Source organism: Vollenhovia emeryi, unplaced genomic scaffold (genome assembly GCF_000949405.1).
Source record: "Vollenhovia emeryi isolate VEMERY1.0 unplaced genomic scaffold, V.emery_V1.0 DF939128.1, whole genome shotgun sequence".
Taxonomy (NCBI): Eukaryota; Metazoa; Arthropoda; class Insecta; order Hymenoptera; family Formicidae; genus Vollenhovia; species Vollenhovia emeryi.
Genome location: NW_011967238.1, coordinates 2,006,221 through 2,023,402, shown reverse-complemented (window position 1 = coordinate 2,023,402; position 17,182 = coordinate 2,006,221). Strand labels below are relative to the sequence as shown.

At 38.0% G+C, this 17,182-nt stretch overlaps 4 protein-coding genes across 6 annotated transcripts; 1 reads left to right on the top strand and 3 right to left on the bottom strand.

Annotated features, from left to right (window-relative positions):
• The first annotated feature begins 2,817 nt into the window (after window positions 1-2,817).
• Window positions 2,818-3,481, top strand: LOC105568627 (mitochondrial pyruvate carrier 2-like). Its single transcript, XM_012024446.1, has 3 exons — window positions 2,818-2,977; window positions 3,050-3,191; window positions 3,273-3,481. Exons 1-3 carry the CDS (start codon window positions 2,878-2,880, stop codon window positions 3,388-3,390), a joined length of 360 nt encoding a protein of 119 aa, XP_011879836.1. The 5' UTR covers window positions 2,818-2,877; the 3' UTR covers window positions 3,391-3,481.
• LOC105568629 (peptidylprolyl isomerase domain and WD repeat-containing protein 1) lies at window positions 3,456-6,229 on the bottom strand. The gene is made up of 8 exons (XM_012024447.1): window positions 6,031-6,229; window positions 5,629-5,731; window positions 5,348-5,544; window positions 5,070-5,263; window positions 4,642-4,979; window positions 4,368-4,557; window positions 3,718-4,293; window positions 3,456-3,631 (listed from the first exon to the last, which is right to left on the bottom strand). Exons 1-8 carry the CDS (start codon window positions 6,122-6,124, stop codon window positions 3,488-3,490), a joined length of 1,836 nt encoding a protein of 611 aa, XP_011879837.1. The 5' UTR covers window positions 6,125-6,229; the 3' UTR covers window positions 3,456-3,487.
• A 782-nt stretch (window positions 6,230-7,011) lies between these two features.
• LOC105568626 (probable elongation factor 1-delta) lies at window positions 7,012-16,638 on the bottom strand. Of its 3 annotated transcripts, none has more exons than XM_012024443.1 (9): window positions 16,484-16,638; window positions 12,215-12,357; window positions 11,042-11,491; window positions 9,636-9,734; window positions 8,922-9,015; window positions 8,306-8,502; window positions 7,887-7,956; window positions 7,700-7,825; window positions 7,012-7,623 (listed from the first exon to the last, which is right to left on the bottom strand). In XM_012024443.1, exons 2-9 carry the CDS (start codon window positions 12,311-12,313, stop codon window positions 7,469-7,471), a joined length of 1,290 nt encoding a protein of 429 aa, XP_011879833.1. In that variant the 5' UTR covers window positions 12,314-12,357; window positions 16,484-16,638; the 3' UTR covers window positions 7,012-7,468. The 3 variants fall into 3 exon arrangements, with proteins under 3 accessions (XP_011879833.1, XP_011879834.1, XP_011879835.1); XM_012024444.1 differs by having other exon boundaries at window positions 11,042-11,473; XM_012024445.1 differs by lacking the exon at window positions 11,042-11,491 and having other exon boundaries at window positions 7,016-7,623; window positions 16,484-16,634.
• LOC105568625 (protein artemis) lies at window positions 12,378-15,255 on the bottom strand. Its single transcript, XM_012024442.1, has 2 exons — window positions 14,571-15,255; window positions 12,378-13,876 (listed from the first exon to the last, which is right to left on the bottom strand). Exons 1-2 carry the CDS (start codon window positions 14,590-14,592, stop codon window positions 12,750-12,752), a joined length of 1,149 nt encoding a protein of 382 aa, XP_011879832.1. The 5' UTR covers window positions 14,593-15,255; the 3' UTR covers window positions 12,378-12,749.
• Window positions 16,639-17,182: the final 544 nt, after the last annotated feature.

Genomic DNA, 17,182 nt, shown 5'->3' with positions numbered 1-17,182 from the left:
GCGATGCATGAATTCTTCGACCGCGAACAATTGTCTGAACTTAAAGGCGAGCGTATTTTTTCTTTCACTAGAATCAGTGAGGATATGCTCGTTAATATCGGAATCCTCAAACAACGCACGAGCAGGGATGGTATTCTCGTTGCGGGAGTGGGATCAACAAATACATTCGACCAAGTAAATCTTGTATGCAAAGTAGCTTCGCGGAGAGTATCAATAGATAACGGTTTAGGCCATGATAGAACTCATGTGTGTGAAGTACGAATGATCCTGTCTGTATCACGCTGGTGTCTATTCATCATCGATACTGCACAAGAAACGGCGGTGATGCTTTTATTTGGTACATATCATACAACCCTGCGAAAGGCGCAACTATCGGGATTTTATGATGTCGAAATAGAGTGTACCGTTGTGGCTGCATTGACCTCATTTTCCCGAAAAGAGAAAAGGAAAAAGATATCCGACATTTTGATTAGATTCTGTCGGCTGTATGTACGGATTTTCCGTTAAAATCGAGTAAAATGTGAATGTTTTATATGGATTTGTAATAAATTTCTTTCTTTCATTTCTGCCAAGAAAAGGATTTTCTCTTTGGTCTCTCTTACCGTTGCTTATCCCAAAATGATAAATAGTGCATAAATTAAAATAAATACACGTTGATTGCTACGTCATTCGTGAACGACGTATAATTTCATGAAAAATTTCTAGGAAGTTAAAAACATGTTTTCTATCTATAGTTTAATTTTTACTCCAAAAAACATGACGGACTCTATTAGTATTTTAATATAAAATTCAACTTTGTATTAAAAGAAAATAAATTACGAAAGAATTATGAGAGGAAAACGTGTTTGGCTTTCTGAGAATTTTCATAAGATTGAATGCCATTTAAAAGACATGGCAATCAATGTGTTAATTCCGTGTGCTTTCTTCCCTTTTGAAGTTTCTATGTCCTTTTATTCGCTTGAATAACACGGTAGTGGACTATAAGGGTGGCAAGAATCGCAGTATGGATTCGGTGGTTGCGGTAATGTTGCTGGACATATAGGGGGTGGCAAGAGCCAGGGGCAACAAGGTCCAGGTGTTATCGGGCAACATCGAGGTGGCGGAACGCAAGGCGGTCTCCGGGGTGAAATCTTGCAAGGAATTTCTTCAATTCTCGGAGGTAAAATTATGCTGCACGATGGCGATGATGGAACGCTTGGGCATTTGCTATAAATATTATAACGCTTTGAAATTAGAGCGGCTGATGTGTCGTTCAGCACAAACTAACAATTAAGCGTTCCTCTTCTACCGCATAAAGAATACGCGGTAGTTTTGAACGTTAAGACTCATTAAGATTTCCTAAATTAAACTGCACGTACAAATTGTCAATAGCACATATCAGATACTTAAGTTCTTCCATGTCGTTCCAGCATTGCCTCGATTTCTTCTTGCAAGACAAGTCTCTTATTTTTATCGACATTTTATTTGTCTTTTTATTTTATCGAGATTTAATTGTATCTAACTTTTAATCACATTCCGGGGCAAATCTTTATGACAGATAATTTTGTCGACATAAAACTGCGCTTGTATGTATGTATGTATGTACACTAGGAACTGATGCCTTCCCATATGAATTTAGAAACAAGTAGAAGACATATACATTTTTCATGTATGTATATGCAAAATGTATAAATGCGTTGATATGTGCACACATTTATGTGAGAAGGCATCAGTGATTCCTAGTGTATACTAAGCAACACAGAACTTTCCCCTATGAATGTGTGGATACATCAACACATTTATATATTTTGCTTATACATGGAAAATGTATATGTATTCTATATGTGCCTAGATTCATACGGGAAGACATTAGTGCCTAGACTGTCACGAAAGTTATGCAATTAATTCCGTGTCGTATGTGATACGAAAATAATAAATAAATAATGAAATATTCACCGTATATTTATTCCGCTGTTATGTTTGATGTCTCGCTGCCTTCTCCTCCTTGGTCTCCTCTTCTTTTCGTGTTCTTTCATTTTTGCTTCTTCATGAATTCTTATTTACGAAACTCAGCGTTAAAATTTCATATACTGATTTTCTACTTTTGTTAAAAAAATATTAACAGTACGGCTTATAAACCGCGTGTATATGGGTGTATGTAATGTATAAATGTATGTGAGTGCCCGCAATGTAATGAGCTCGGGTCCGTGAGTTCGCTAAACTCAAATAACTGTGGCGGATCAGTTATCCCTGCGGGAGTAAATAAAATCAAATGCTCAGCGTATGAAATGCGATTGTTACATAGGAATAATTTGGTCAAACACACTGGCTTCGATTCGTTTTACAATGCAATATAGTATCTTGGGTTTGATGAAAGTGTATTAATTCTGAGTACATTCAAAGTCATCAGCAACGTGCAATTGCTTTTTAAACGCAATTATGTTTTCTTTACATCAATCGATTGATATCACTATTCTATGCATAAAAGTTTATTAAAGCAAGATAATTAAAAATGTATATTTTATGAAATATTTCATATTTTCTATCAAAATGTTCAATCAAAGCGAAATGTTCAATCAAAGCGAAAATATCTTGCTACTAAAAAAATAAAAAATTATTAGCATATTAATTAAATATTATCTTAGGCAATTCTTCGTCTTCACAAATAATTATACGTATAATCCGTAAATATAATAACGCGTGAGTGGTTAAAACATTTATGGTACCCAGTATACCTTACTGAATGAAGTCACTACTAAAATGCGAGATATATGTATGTATGTGAGATTATAGCTGTTATCTACATCTTTTTTACAGACTATATTATGATTTCATATAATTTTTATATTGTAAAATATATTTTTCCGCTTTGGCAGAGTAATTCTATAAAGCAAAATTATGGCATTACCTGGAAAAATCAGTACTTATCAAAGATTAATGTTGAAGATCGCTTCGGCTCTACCTGGGAGATTCCGCACCGCGTTTTTGCATCCTGCAGGTATGGTCCAATTAAAATTTTCCTGAGAAAGAGATCGCTGAATTAAAAAATGACTCGAAAAAAAATTGTTAGGTCCGACTACTGTATTCTTCTGGGCGCCAACGTTTAAGTGGGGCCTGGTTATAGCAGGTATAGGAGACGTCAAACGACCCGCGGATATGGTATCTCTCAGCCAAACTGCGAGTCTTATGGTTACAGGTGCCATATGGTCTAGGTATACAGATATCTCTTGAGATTTTGACATTTATTGTAAAAGATTGATCGTCCTGATTCATCTGAATCGACATAATTCTAGATACTCACTGGTTATCATACCAAAGAATTACAATTTGTTCAGCGTTAATTTATTCACCTGCGCTACGGGAGGATATAATTTCGTCAGAGGATTATTATATCAAATGGCGCAGAAGTGAGTGCACACCAACAATGGTACGGATCATGAGATGACTGAGAAAGGGAAGTGTATTGATATATTTTATACAAATGTATCTCGATTTTTATTATATAAAATTATTTAACAGTCACGCTAACTATTCGTATATCGTCGTAAGGCTTATCAGTTTTCGGATTTGTCTTCACTTGACTGATATTCTGCACGACCTCCATTCCTTTGTGAACTCGGCCGAATACGGTATGCTTGTTATCTAACCAGGGCTAAAAAACGAATGAGATATTTATGTTAGATGAAATCTCGCGGACATACATTTCTGGGGAACTTTAAACGAAGAATTTATACTCACCGTCGGCGTCAATGTAATGAAAAATTGACTGCCATTCGTATTTGGTCCTGCGTTCGCCATGCTCAGAGTATACGGTCTGTCGTGCTTCAGATTCGGCTTGAATTCGTCGTCAAACTCGCCTCCCCATATGCTCTCACCACCAGTGCCGGTACCAGTGGGATCTCCCGTTTGTATCATGAAGCCTTTGATAACTCTATGAAATATGTGGCCATTGAAGTAGCCATTTTTCGCGTGCACGCAGAAGTTCTCCACCGTTCTAGGGACCTCCTTGCCGAAGAGATTTACATGGACGTCACCAAGCGCCGTGTGAATTATCGCCGTGTCGTATATCTTTTGCATGTTTGTAGCCTCCGTAGAAGATATGATGTCCTCCTTAGAGGGCTTCTCGTTGAACACGTCGCGGTCGCATTCCTGACTCTTCGTATCCTCCGGCTCTCGTCTCGTGAACATGTAGAACCGATTCTTTTTGTGAGCCGTGCAAAACAATGTCGGATCCGGCCGATTCAGCTCCATCGTGGGATTCTCAGAAGCCTCCATCTCAACGGTCAACGCGGCAGTGGTCTTTCTCGCTTTGCCCTACGTTGAATTATTGAATTATGCACTTGAACGTTGCTCCTTCGAGCTTTAGTTATCCGACTTTTATTGCATACCTGGAACAATGCTAGCCGCATTGGTCGTATGTTCTCCGGCTTGCCCATGATCTTAATGCAACGATTTGTATAAAGATTCACCATTTTTACACCCAGCATGGTGGGATATAGAATAATATAACCCGATTCGTCAAAAAGAATATTTCCCAAATTTGTCTCGGTTTTATCCAGCTCTCTCTCGACTGCCATTCTACAATAATAATAGAATTAATATAACACTTGCTGGAGAAATGAGAACCACGAGTTTGTCTCCGATTACACGCAACTACCTCACCTGCGTCCGAACTCCATGTTTGGAAGTTGCTGTACAGTCTGCTGCAATTCGCTAAATCTCTGCAGCGTCTCGTCAAATATTCTATACAGCTTACCCGTCTGGAAGTTAAAAACCCTAACTTTTCTGTCTCCGCTAAGAGACGCAAACCGTTTGCCGTCGGGCGATATCGCTAAGCCACACGGGTAAGTCTTATTTTTGGCGAACTCGAACAGATCGGTATCCAACTTCGACTCGAACGATGTGCATCTGGGAAACCTGTACTTCGTTTTCGGGCCTGTCCAGTACTCTAATATACCGGCTTTATCAACGGAGATGCACGTCTCGTACACTGGATTATACTGCGGGAGAAAAGATATGTTAATTTCTTCTTATCTTTACCAACGCGTATCGATACTCCTCTTTGCATCTGCCATTACAGTCTAACTTACTTTCATAATGACAACAGGTTTAGTATGCAGCTTCTCGAACACGTGTAAAGGTGTACTTGTGCCCTGACCGTCATAGATATATATTTTATTCGAGTCTTGCGAAGACACTGCCACAGCGGATATGGCATCGCCAGCTGAGTAAACCCATTCGGCGCAAAACGGCACAAAGTCCAACTTTATCATGTTTATCATATCTTAAATAACATACAGGACAGAACAAATAAAATATATCCTCTAAATATTTTAAGAAAGAGCCCCGTGCGAGCTCCTGTACTTACCAAAATTAATAACGTCGAATATTTTCATAGTTTTATCTATGCTGATTGAACAGACGTGAACACCATTGCAGCTGGCAGACATTGACTGTATCGCCATTAAATGCGCTCGAAAGTGCTTTACGAATTCTATTAGTTCCTCCTGCTTTTTCCAAAATTTCACGTGACCGTCGCAACTGGCGGTTATCACAAAATTGGATCTGCGCAGGTAAATTTAACTGATAGGCTGTTCGGAAAGGAAAACTGCTACGTATTGTTGTAATTATTATTTCTAAGATACTCACTTTGTTACTAAAATATTGGTAATGACATCCCTGTGCATGTATGACTTCTCGTAACATTCACAGGATGGCAAGTTGTCTATGTAAACTTGTTCATACTCCAAGACTATAAAATTAAAGGAAATAATTAAAACGTGTACGTAGCTCACTAGAGGAACGTAAATTCTTTTATCAAAAGGTGTTACAAGCGGGGAAAATAGAAAAATCAAAGTTTCAGGAAATCAACTCCCCTCCACGGAGTAGAGAAACATTACGTTTACATTTATTTGAAACAGGCAATTGGAAAGTAATTACGTCATATGCACGATAAGTGAGGAGGTAAAAAAGTGCGAGAATAGATACACGAGCTTTGAACAGCGTTATATTAACGGGAAATTAATAAGAGGTTAAATTTCGTCAGTTAACCTCGTTGTTTCTTTTGCGGCGCAGCTTCCGAAGGTAACGGCCCGATCCAGTCATCTTCTGCGTCACTGCCTTCGTGTTCACGCTTTTCACTCATTATTAGAGTTGTGCACGGTACAATATTATTTCAATTACATTAATAAATACAAATCACACCTAAACACTATGCGTTTACGCGACAGCGAGTCAGCGACAGCGTCGCCCAAGTTTTAAAATGGCTGCCGACGTTCTCGGCCGCGATTGGTCGCTTCTCTTACGTCTCAAGTTTTATTATTTCAAATTATTACGCACTTGAAAATCTTTGTTAATTATTAGGCTTGTTTTCTGTTGCTACACTGGCGAACTAAATTAGAGCAGGACAAGTATATTTTTTCTCATTCTAGCTTACTGCACTAATTGACCAGTGCAGCAATAGGAAACAATTCAGAGAGCATGCGTGTCTGAAGGACGTCTTATGTCTTAAAGATGTCTTTTAGACAAGCATGTTTTCTGGGAAGCCTATTGTGACGATAGAATTTTGTCATAATAATTACGATATAACAAAAATGGTTATCTCTTTTTCATGTTGATAGATTTCATGTCTAGTAATAAATATTTCTTATTAATATCTACATATGTGTTCTATGTTAAAACTGTATCAGCATAGTGAGGAAATCAAGATTACTTATGTTTTTATGCAAACTTGCGCAATATAGTATTTTGTTAGATGTGGCATTAAGTAATATTGTTTTAATTTGGTTGTTATCACGATGAAAGAGAATACCAACATGATGATACATTATCAGTAATAAATAATGTGTGTTGTGCTATTTTAAAATCCTGAAATATATACGTATATAATTCAAATGTACTAAACATTAAATCTTTACAAATGACATAAATCGTCTGTGGATAAATGGATCTAGGAATAGGCAATGTTCTTGGTTAAAATTTAAATAACAATTTCTGCAATATGCAATTATAAATCAGAAATGACTAGATATATGTATTGCATTGGCCAAATGTTTTTTTTTATTCAAGATAACAATATGAGAACATAAAATGGCAAAAGATAACTTTACTTTTAGTAAAAACAATCTGCTGCAATTTATTCAAATATTATATATATATATAAATAAAAGATAGAAAGACAAATTTTGACATTTACACTACCACGAGAGTCAATAATATCAAATAGACTTAATTACGTGATAATTGATCTAAATCTGCTAAATTTACTGTTGAATCTGCTTTTCATATTTTGCAAGCTTCTAGACAGTCAGATTGTAGTAACATCAAATAGTTTTAGAATATCTTTATCTTTTGACTTAATGCGGCAAAACGCGCATATAAACAGTTTTCGATTACAAATACTACTAACGGAATGTAGAAATGGCACATAGACCCATGCTTATTTTTGACTATACTGCCGCGCACTTTTTATAATTTAGTTCTAGTTTCTTTACACCTTGTTGAAAGCTGCAATATCGACGCTTTGCACGTAATCCTCTTTGTCTTGGATCTGTTCCGTCAACCAATCTACCGACACTTTATCGTCTTCCACGACGCACGAAATCTGTAGTTTGTGAATACCAAAAGCAAGCGGCACGAGTTTAGCTACGAAAAAAGAATAGACCTTAATTATAGGATTCGCATGCGATATTAACGACCAAAAGATGTTATGGAAACTTACAAGCACCCCAAAGGAGACCATCAATCTCGATTTTCCGCACCTCTTTTTCCATTTCTTTCATATCAGTCTCGTCGTCCCACGGTTTCACGTCCAGGACGATACTTGATTTAGCTATTATGGTTGGCTCTGCAAGATACAAGTCGATTAATAATAATGTATTGTGGACAACTGAGCTGCTGTTACATACTTTTAGACTTCTTGGCAGCATACGCAGCAAGTCGTTCTTCCCTAATTTTGGCAGCCTCTGCATCTTCTCCCTATCGAATCAAATGCAGTAAGAATTTTCATCGTAAGCGATAGTAATAAAAAAACAGACGGATTTTATAATTCGCGAAGGAACACTATTATATACTGGATTTATAATGAATGTGAAAAAAGTGCTAATATTGGATGAATCAGTATTATGGGAATATCTGGTGTATGCCAAATAATAAATGTTACACAATTGTACATAAATATAAATTTACATATCTTAACAATCGTGTTAGTTTAAGAGTATCAGTGTGTAGTGTTTAGTTACTTCTGTGTTATACGAAATTAAACTTAAACATTCGCCTTAGACAAAGAGACCAATTAATACCATTTCTACTGTCTTTGCTCACTTGCCTCTGAATCGGAACCAAACAGATCAACATCTTCATCATCTTTTTCTTTGCTCTGCTTCTGCTCATGCTTTGGTCCCTCGGGTTTAGCAGGACAAACTGCTATGTAAGGTACGCGTGCTTCGAGGCTTGCCACACGTCCTCCCAAAGTTTCAACAACATTCACCAATTTGTCAATGGTACTCTGCAGGTCCTCAATGACTATTCAAAAAGATTTTCAAACCTTGATACATGTTCTCTGTCTTTAAGACTGTGTATCGATACAACGGCAGGAAGTTTTGCAATTTGATACGATTTTTTACATAGTCTTCCCTTATATACACATAATAAAATAAATTATTATTATGATAATTAATTTAATTTGCTGATATGTGATTTAAAAGTACCATATACATAGAACAGATATGTGCACCCTATAAAAATATTTCATTAAATTGCAAGCGCAAGAAATAACAAATGTAAATTATTAAACGTATTAAATCGTTACCTATTAAAAAAAATTAATTATCTGAAGTTTTCATAAATTATTACTGATAGTTTTCACATAGAACTTTTCGACACAGAGAACTAATATTCGCAATAATACTTGTAATAGTTAAAATAATATGTAATATACATACTAGATCGCAGAGTCGCATTTTCCTGTTCGAGTTTTGTAACACGAGGTGTAACATCTTGATGTGCGCTATGAGCGATTATTGCAATGTCATCCATCTGAAAAATATGATTTAATGGTCTAAAAATTATACTTCTTACTCTTGCAGTAAGATAATTAGCGAGACAAAACAAAAATAAATTTAATTGTTGCATCCAGTTTTATCCATGAAAATTGTAACGTTCAATGAAGTATGTCCTCATAAATAATACAGGATTGCATTAGTATTTGTTGTAACGGGAACTTGTAGTCAACCCAACTGGCTAGTTGCTTTATTTAATTAATACAACAAAATAATCGTTGTATTAATTAAATAAAGCAACTAGCCAGTTGGGTTGACTACAAGTTCCCGTTACAATTTTTATTCATTACTGGTGACTATAAGAAATCTTCCTACGTTGCATTAGTATATTTATAGTTAATAATTTATTGTTATTACGTAAATGTACAACATTTTCGTGTGGATAAGGCATGAAATATTTAACAGTTATTTTACAAACGTAAAATTCTTTTCACTTAACATTCATTTCTCATTCGCAAGGTTAGTTTTATATTCTAAAATGCCTAAGAAGCGATGAAAGGCGATGCGAGAACAGATTTAAGTGATAATTTATTATATTAGTTAAGCAGATTGTGTGAATATTACATTGTATAAAGAGCGAGAGAGTGCAGTACTCACACACAGTAAAGATTGTTTAATATGCTGCCGAGCCTTCGCAACCTCATTGGCCAAATTTCCAACAGCAGGCAAGATTGGGCAAATGGGCTGTTGGGTTCCCTAGATCCACCGAGATTAAAAGTAAGCTCACACACCCAAATTGATTATTTGAAACAACTACATGCCATATCTCCACTAAAGTTTACATTAATAACATTAACAAAATCAAAATCAGTTAAAGATTCGGATCTACTAACAAGAGGAGGTTTTCTGCTACTCCTAAAGATTTCTTTCTTTTTAATTACAAAAAAATAGAATAACATAATCTCGAATAACAGTAGAGATACAAGCACTACTCTTTTGCGATAAATGTAGCGAGTAAACGTTTTTACCAAAAGAAGACAGTTTTATTTTTATGGAAAATATAAATAAGGGATACAAATCGTATTTTCAAACTGTTTTCAAGTATACATTTCTAGATACTAAGCTAGCACACACGTGGAGATAGGCATTAACATGTATTATACATAGCGAAAGTATTAAAAAGTGGAACGATACTATATTTTTTTAATATAAAAATGCGGCAATATACTACAAAATCAATAGTACTTACACATTAAAGTAAGTACGTTTTTATTAGTATACATTTTTATAAAGGCAAACATGCGGGGGAACTTATTAAATCATTTGTGATTAAACGTGCAATTGAGAATTCATCGAATACAAGTACCAAAAATTGTCCACAAAAGGGGAAACAGACAATTATCCAAGGTATTTCCATGTACTTTTTGACAATGTAAGTACTATTAAGCAAGCCTAAGAGTTGGCAACGTTAGAAAGCTCAAAAGCATCTTTAAATAAAAAAAATACCTAAAATTAAAATTCTTTGACGAAAGTGTTAGGGTGGCGTCCCATGGAGCGGAATACGCGGAAGCGGAATCAGCGGATCGCCAATCGCAAGATTATTCTGATAGAGCCCTTTCAAAAATTCCGTCGAAACGGTTTTGTGATTGGCGATCCGCTGATTCCGCTTCCGCGTATTCCGGTCCATGGGACTCCACCCTTAGAGTAACGGTTAATCAAATTAAAAAAATATATATATATAATATATTTGAAGTCTTTTGCGAGAGAAAACCATAGGCGCTTCTTTGTTATTTAAATAACCAAGAATGTAATGACATTATTAGCGATGATACATGCATAAACCATATTTGTAGCAGGTAGAACGCATTATTACAATAAAGCCTTCAATGCAAGATGGAAATGAAACGGAACAAAGAAACAGATGCCATTCTTTCAACTGCGAAACGTAACAGACGCGCTTTTCTACATGTACGATGAAATAAAATCAACGGAAAGTCAACTGAAAATATCGTCTATATATCGTGTCGAGATACACTGAACAGTAACCCACAGATTGCATATACCTGGTCGGGCAATTGTTCTTTATTCCTCGCGAATGGCACTGCAGTTTCTTTATTTCCCCCGACATCGTTTCCTCCACCTCCCCTATTTTTATTTCTCGTATCTTCCTTGTTCCTTTTCTCTTTAGCCTCTTTCGCGTTATACTTTTTCGATTTCTCGCACGGAGAAGCGTTATCGAATTTCTCGCTCGTCTTTGCGTTCTCTTTATTCTGCATGTTGCACACGTCCGCGGCGTCTTTATTGATCTTCGCGTTTCTCCCTTGGCACTTGGAACGTTTCATATTCGATTCATTCGACTCGTGAGCTAGCTTGTTGTCTTTCGACTTTTCCGCCTTAGATTTCAACGTATTAGTACTGATTAGATCTTGGCACTTGTCAGTTATCGAACTGTCAGACTTAAGCGTGCAGCCTCCCGCGATCTTACGAGACACCACCTTGAAACATGTCCCAAGCTATGCAAGTATAGATCAACGTCTTCCAAATAACGCAACAAGCAAAAACAAAATCGTTTTCTTTTATGCAACCGATACATACAACTGCTCCTACTCGACATTATAAGTAGACACGTTTATGTAATCATGTACAGTGTTTCAAATATTGTTGAAATATAAGCATTAGATGTATAACGCTTGAATGATCGATCAGCAGATATGAAAGAATCGTGACTCATAACATTAAAAGACTAGGATGTAATTTTATTACTTTGTTTATAAAAAATATACACAAGTAATTGACATCACGCTGAGAAAGAATTTCTCGTTGTGCAAAATTTCCACCTCAAGTACGAAGAAAGAGAGCAGAGGGATAATTTTGTTATCACCAGATATTCCCGCGTATGTGTGTTAGAAGTGTTAGAAATGTTAGCAAGTTGTACAGTAACACAAACATGATGCATACACAAACATAGGAGAATGAACGAATGCGAGCTAGCTATGGATGCTGTGATCGGGACTAGTAGATCCAATCGATGAATCATGAATGTCTCGAAGGATATGGTTTAAGTAATAAAAATAAAAACTCGGTATTATATACTTGATATTCATGGTTATTGGAGGTAAACGATTTACCCAATGATCTATGTGTTTAAACATTTTTACTCTATTCCATTCCCTGCCGACAACGCTTTTTATTTATTGAGCAGTGGATGCTCGCAGCAGCAACAACAATTCCCTTACCTTGGCGAGATGCTCAAAATAGTGCCGTTCTGCCCTGTCGTAGATTGGCTTTTCTAACCATACCTTTTCTTTGGTCAGCATGGAGGTCCTTGTCGCCATCTTTTCGGCGTAAAACTTTTACGAAGCAAAAATGCTATCAATTTCTGAAAACAGGAAAAGCAGGATAAAAAGAGTACAACTTGAACGCGTAAATGTGCTTCTTCAAGTTACATCCACCTCGTACTGCGCTCAAGAATCAGTTTGAATAAGGATATCGTTAATTATATTTTATTCTATCAAAATACAAACTTTAATCTTTAAAGCATAGCGTAACGGTGACTTATCTGTTAGTGGTACATAATTATAAGATTAATACAATCATCGGAGAATTAAACTTAAGCGCAAAAGTCAAATTATTCATTAGCTTTATTGTGTTATTATCATCAGATACTTGGCGGCTTACTTTAACTTGACGTTTACGGATTTAACATGTATTTGGTATAATTTCCTTCTTTTACAATTATAAAAGAAGGCTAGCCGTATCATCCTCCTCTTTTTATCTTCTAATTTTACTTTTGATTTTATTTAACAAATAAAATATTCTGCCACTTTCGTGGCTCGGGCATACACAAGGATATATTTCCTCTGGCTTGAAATATAGTATAAATTCCTCAAGTTCGCTATAAGAAGCATGCACGGAATAGCACACGTTATACATCCGTGCTTTCTGCTTATCCCACTCCCCGATTTTACTACTGTCCTCTCCCCTCCATTTCATTGCTGATGGTACAATCGTTAATATGTTCTCCTCGAGGACGTCAGTGCGACATTTCAGACTCTCGCCTTTCTTCATACACGCGTGTATACGCGCGCTCAACGGATCATTCGTAATATAACTTTCCAAGTTTGAGATGCGACAATAGCTCTCGTGTACATAATGTTTAACGTGAACACGCGAGTCCTTGATGTGATCTTTTAAAAATGTCGACAGCTCCTTGTAGAGATACTCGGAGCCGTACGTAGCAGAACAATCTAGAACAACAACATTCCTTGAGCTTTTCTTCAGCCAATCCCTCACTTCTCTACCCATCACATTAATAGTTTCTTTCCTTGTCGGGAAAGACCTGAAATCGCTATCCAGAAACGTCGTGTCTAAGTACATCTTGGCAAGCTTCTTTGGAAATCTATTGGAATCTACGTGATAGTGCAACGACTTTAGTTTTCTGTAGTCACGTGTATTGATTCTAAAATCCCCGGTATATAATATAAATTTATCCAGTCTTTCGAAAAGAAACATCACAGAGCCGGGACAATGTCCGGCGGAAATACACGTTACAAAGAGATCAGTTATCTCTACGTTGCCTTCGCTTTTATGTTCAACGAGGAACTTTTCATCGACCTCAATGGCCTTAATGCAGGGAAAATTTAACAGGGAACCCTTATCTTTACCACCAAACTTAGATTCTAATAAAATTTTACTGATAGGACTGCAATAGAGGTACTTGTTGTACTGTATCAAATACATGAAAAACGTATAGCTCAAGCCTTCCATATGATCGGTATGACAATGGCTAAGAAAGTACGCCGAGGAGTTCCGGTTCTCTCCATCAAAACGATCCACCGAGATGCCTGGTATCTCGTCGATAAGCCCAAGGAACGTTGACATTCTGATGTTAAATGTTCCTGCAATGAAGAATCCAGACATCAACAATATTGGATTCTGTGGCACGTTACGAGTACTAAGAGAATCGTGGAGCGACGAACCGTTAGGAATAAATTAATTATTTAATTGCAAGCTGGTGAGTTGTACTTACTAAAAACACACACACCCGCGGGGAGGTGCAAGTGGGTGGACCTCGCTTGCGAGTGAACAAAGCATATCGAGGTCCACGCACATTACCGACGGGGTGGATGCGGGAAGAGGGAGCCGAAGGCCCCTCTTGCACCTCCCCACGGGGTGTGTGTGTTTTTAGTAAGGTTTCGCCCTTCTCTCGCTCTCCAACGAAGTGGACTGAAAACTTAATTATGTGGAGAAATGTATGCGTGGAGACAATACGTTCCGCCCCCCCCCCCCTTCGGAGAGGCTCCACTTCCTTAAGATATAATCCCACCCAAACCATGGGCTTGTTTTCTATTGCTGCACTGGTGAATTAGCGCAGTAAGCTAGAATTAGAAAAAAATATACTTGTCCTACTCGAATTTATTGCACTAGTTCACCAGCGTAGCAGCAGAAAACAAGCCTCACGTCTGACGTGTGGGCTTCGCGAGAGAGAGCGCCGATTTGGCCTGAGGAAAAAGTTGTTTCTCGTTCAAAAACGCGTCGAATGACATTAATTTTTATGATTTTTGAGGTGCTGGAGCTATACTGAAGAATTACCTCCAAAATATTTAATTAACATTTAGCTTGCACGAACGAAGATGTTTTAAATAGCTGCGTAACAGGAGCAAACAATTCCTTCTCCTCGGCGGAAATTTGTATCACGCGAAGTTCGCAAGAACCGCGCGTGATACAATATTTACCAACAATTTCCACGATCGCGAATGATACATTTGCAGACACAACTGTCCACCTTTTCCAAGTAAATATATCCTTTGCGCTGCCAATAATCAAATATCTCACAGAGATGATAATCGTGCGAAACAGCCCTTTTCCAAATTGAGTTGAGATAGACGGACGATCTACAAATCGAATTTGGTTAATAAGAAACTTGTGAGTGAAAGTTGATAACAAATCCTGTTAGTTATCTGAACTGAGAACCGAGATAGAAACTACTGACCCGACCCTGAGATATTCTCTCCATCGTTTGCCAACCGAAACTTAACTGGAGTTGGGAGGATAAAAAATAACAAGTGTTATATAATTACTCCAAATTACAAAATATTTAAACACACGTATTAAATGTAGTGCAAATTTGAGGTCAAGTGCCTCACTCGCTCTGATACTTGGCGCAGTCCGAGATAATCACACAAAAGATTGTACGGAATTTATATTCTGCATACTTTAGCACTGCCAGATGATCTGGGATGCGTCGTCTACAATGCGTGGAGTAAACCCTTGTGTCCACGATCCAAGAACTGTGCCCAAGTTCTAGTTCCAAGGAATGCGTAGCCAATCAACTTGCAGCTTTTCCACCAAAGATACAGGTTGATTGGTTGCACATTTCTTGGAACTAGAACCTGGACACAGTTCTTGAATCGTGGACACAAGGCTTAAGCCTGGGTAAGGAGTAGGAATAAAAGGAAATCAATTTTATTTCTTACTCCTACATCAGCTCTTATGTTTACTCTCGGTGAATCGGAACGCCATCAGCCAGTGCTAGAAAATTGACAAATTAGAGTAAAAGTTACTCAACTTGAGATTAGTAAACTTTACTGTGACTGGTCAAATTTCAATCTAATCTCAATCTCAATCCGTAGTCTGATACGGCTTTTACGCCAGGCCTAGGCCGATGACAGAACCCATAAACGCTTACGACTGTGTTGATCGTAGCCGTAAGGCGAGGCAGAGAAACATTTAAATCGTGAATCTCTTGTATACAGCTTAAGCTTTTCTCTGCCTAGCTCTAGGGCCTGAGCAGAATGGCTGTCTTGTACTCTTAAGACGTAAGACAGTTATTGTGCGTTAGGCCCGGTCTACAATGGGTTGTTAGTCGTAAGTCAGAACTATATGTCGGTCCATTTTCTTCCACCCAGAAAGGAAAAGGATCAACATATGGTTCCGACTTCTGACTAACAACTCATTGTAGACCAGGCCTTACTTCCAGACAAAGGCTTAAAACATAAAACATTGTCTTAAGGCTGTCTTATATTCTGAAGACGACCTTAAGACAATGTTTCAAGCCTTCGTCTTGAGGTAACGCACAATAACTGTCTTATGTCTTAAGAGTACAAGACAGTCAATCTGCTCAGGCCCTTTCGTCCACGACTTAAGACAGTCTTGAGCTTTTACGGATTGTTCTCTGCCATCAGCCTTGCTCCACGCATTGTAGACGACGCAGCAGAGTCGAACGGAAGGTGCTCCCGCCGTGTGAAACCAAACGTACGGGCGCAGTAGTCTTTAAATGAAATAGCAGCTTGCCGCTGTCGCTAAACGCGACAATTTCGACGGACCGATCATCCCTCGAAATTTCGGCGAGACACGCGAGACGTGCGATTCTCGGCCAGATCGTATGCAGTATCGATCGGCGAGTTTACGCACATTCGTGAACGTGTCTCGCGCGATATTGGTGAAACGGTAAGCGGGAATCGAGGGAGAATCGGTTCCGTGTGGTTATTTCGTCAAAGGTATACCTTGAGCGGACAAATACCGAAGTTGGCTCAGCGGTGGTCCAATGGCCGAAATTCCGAACGTGCTAGAAGAAACGTGCCAACAGACAGGGAGGCAGGACGGTGCGACGTTCCCCCACTTCCCTACCACGTTGCGACTTACGACAGCTTCGAGTGAGCGTTCAAGAGCGTCCCGAAACTCACCAAGATTCACGGCTCGTAAACCAGCTAATTGACCAATGGCTGTGTTCAGCAGAAGTTAGCGCTTAATAAGCGCTTTATGCTGATTGGATAGATCTAGAAGAATAGCTCTATTTCAGCACAGATCTGAAAGTATAATCCAATGAGCGCAAAGCGCTTAGCAAGCGCTAAGGCTGGATTCACATGGAGCGTAACTTGCGTAAAGCCCGTATCAAGCCTCCACTACAATGATTCTCGGTTCTGTCTACAATGGTCGTAGTCGTAAGAATAATCGACTGCGATTGGTCAATTCAGTCAGTCGCATAAGAATTGACCAATCGCAGTCGATTATTCTTACGACTACGACCATTGTAGACAGAACCGAGAATCATTGTAGCGGAGGCTTTAACCAATCACAGTAAAGGCCTTTGCACGTAAAAAAGCATTAACCGTAACCGTAATTTTAGTCCATAACCTACGGAACCTATGTAATTTTAGTCCGTAACCTTCGGAATTTTACTTGGGTTGCTTTATCTGTCTGTA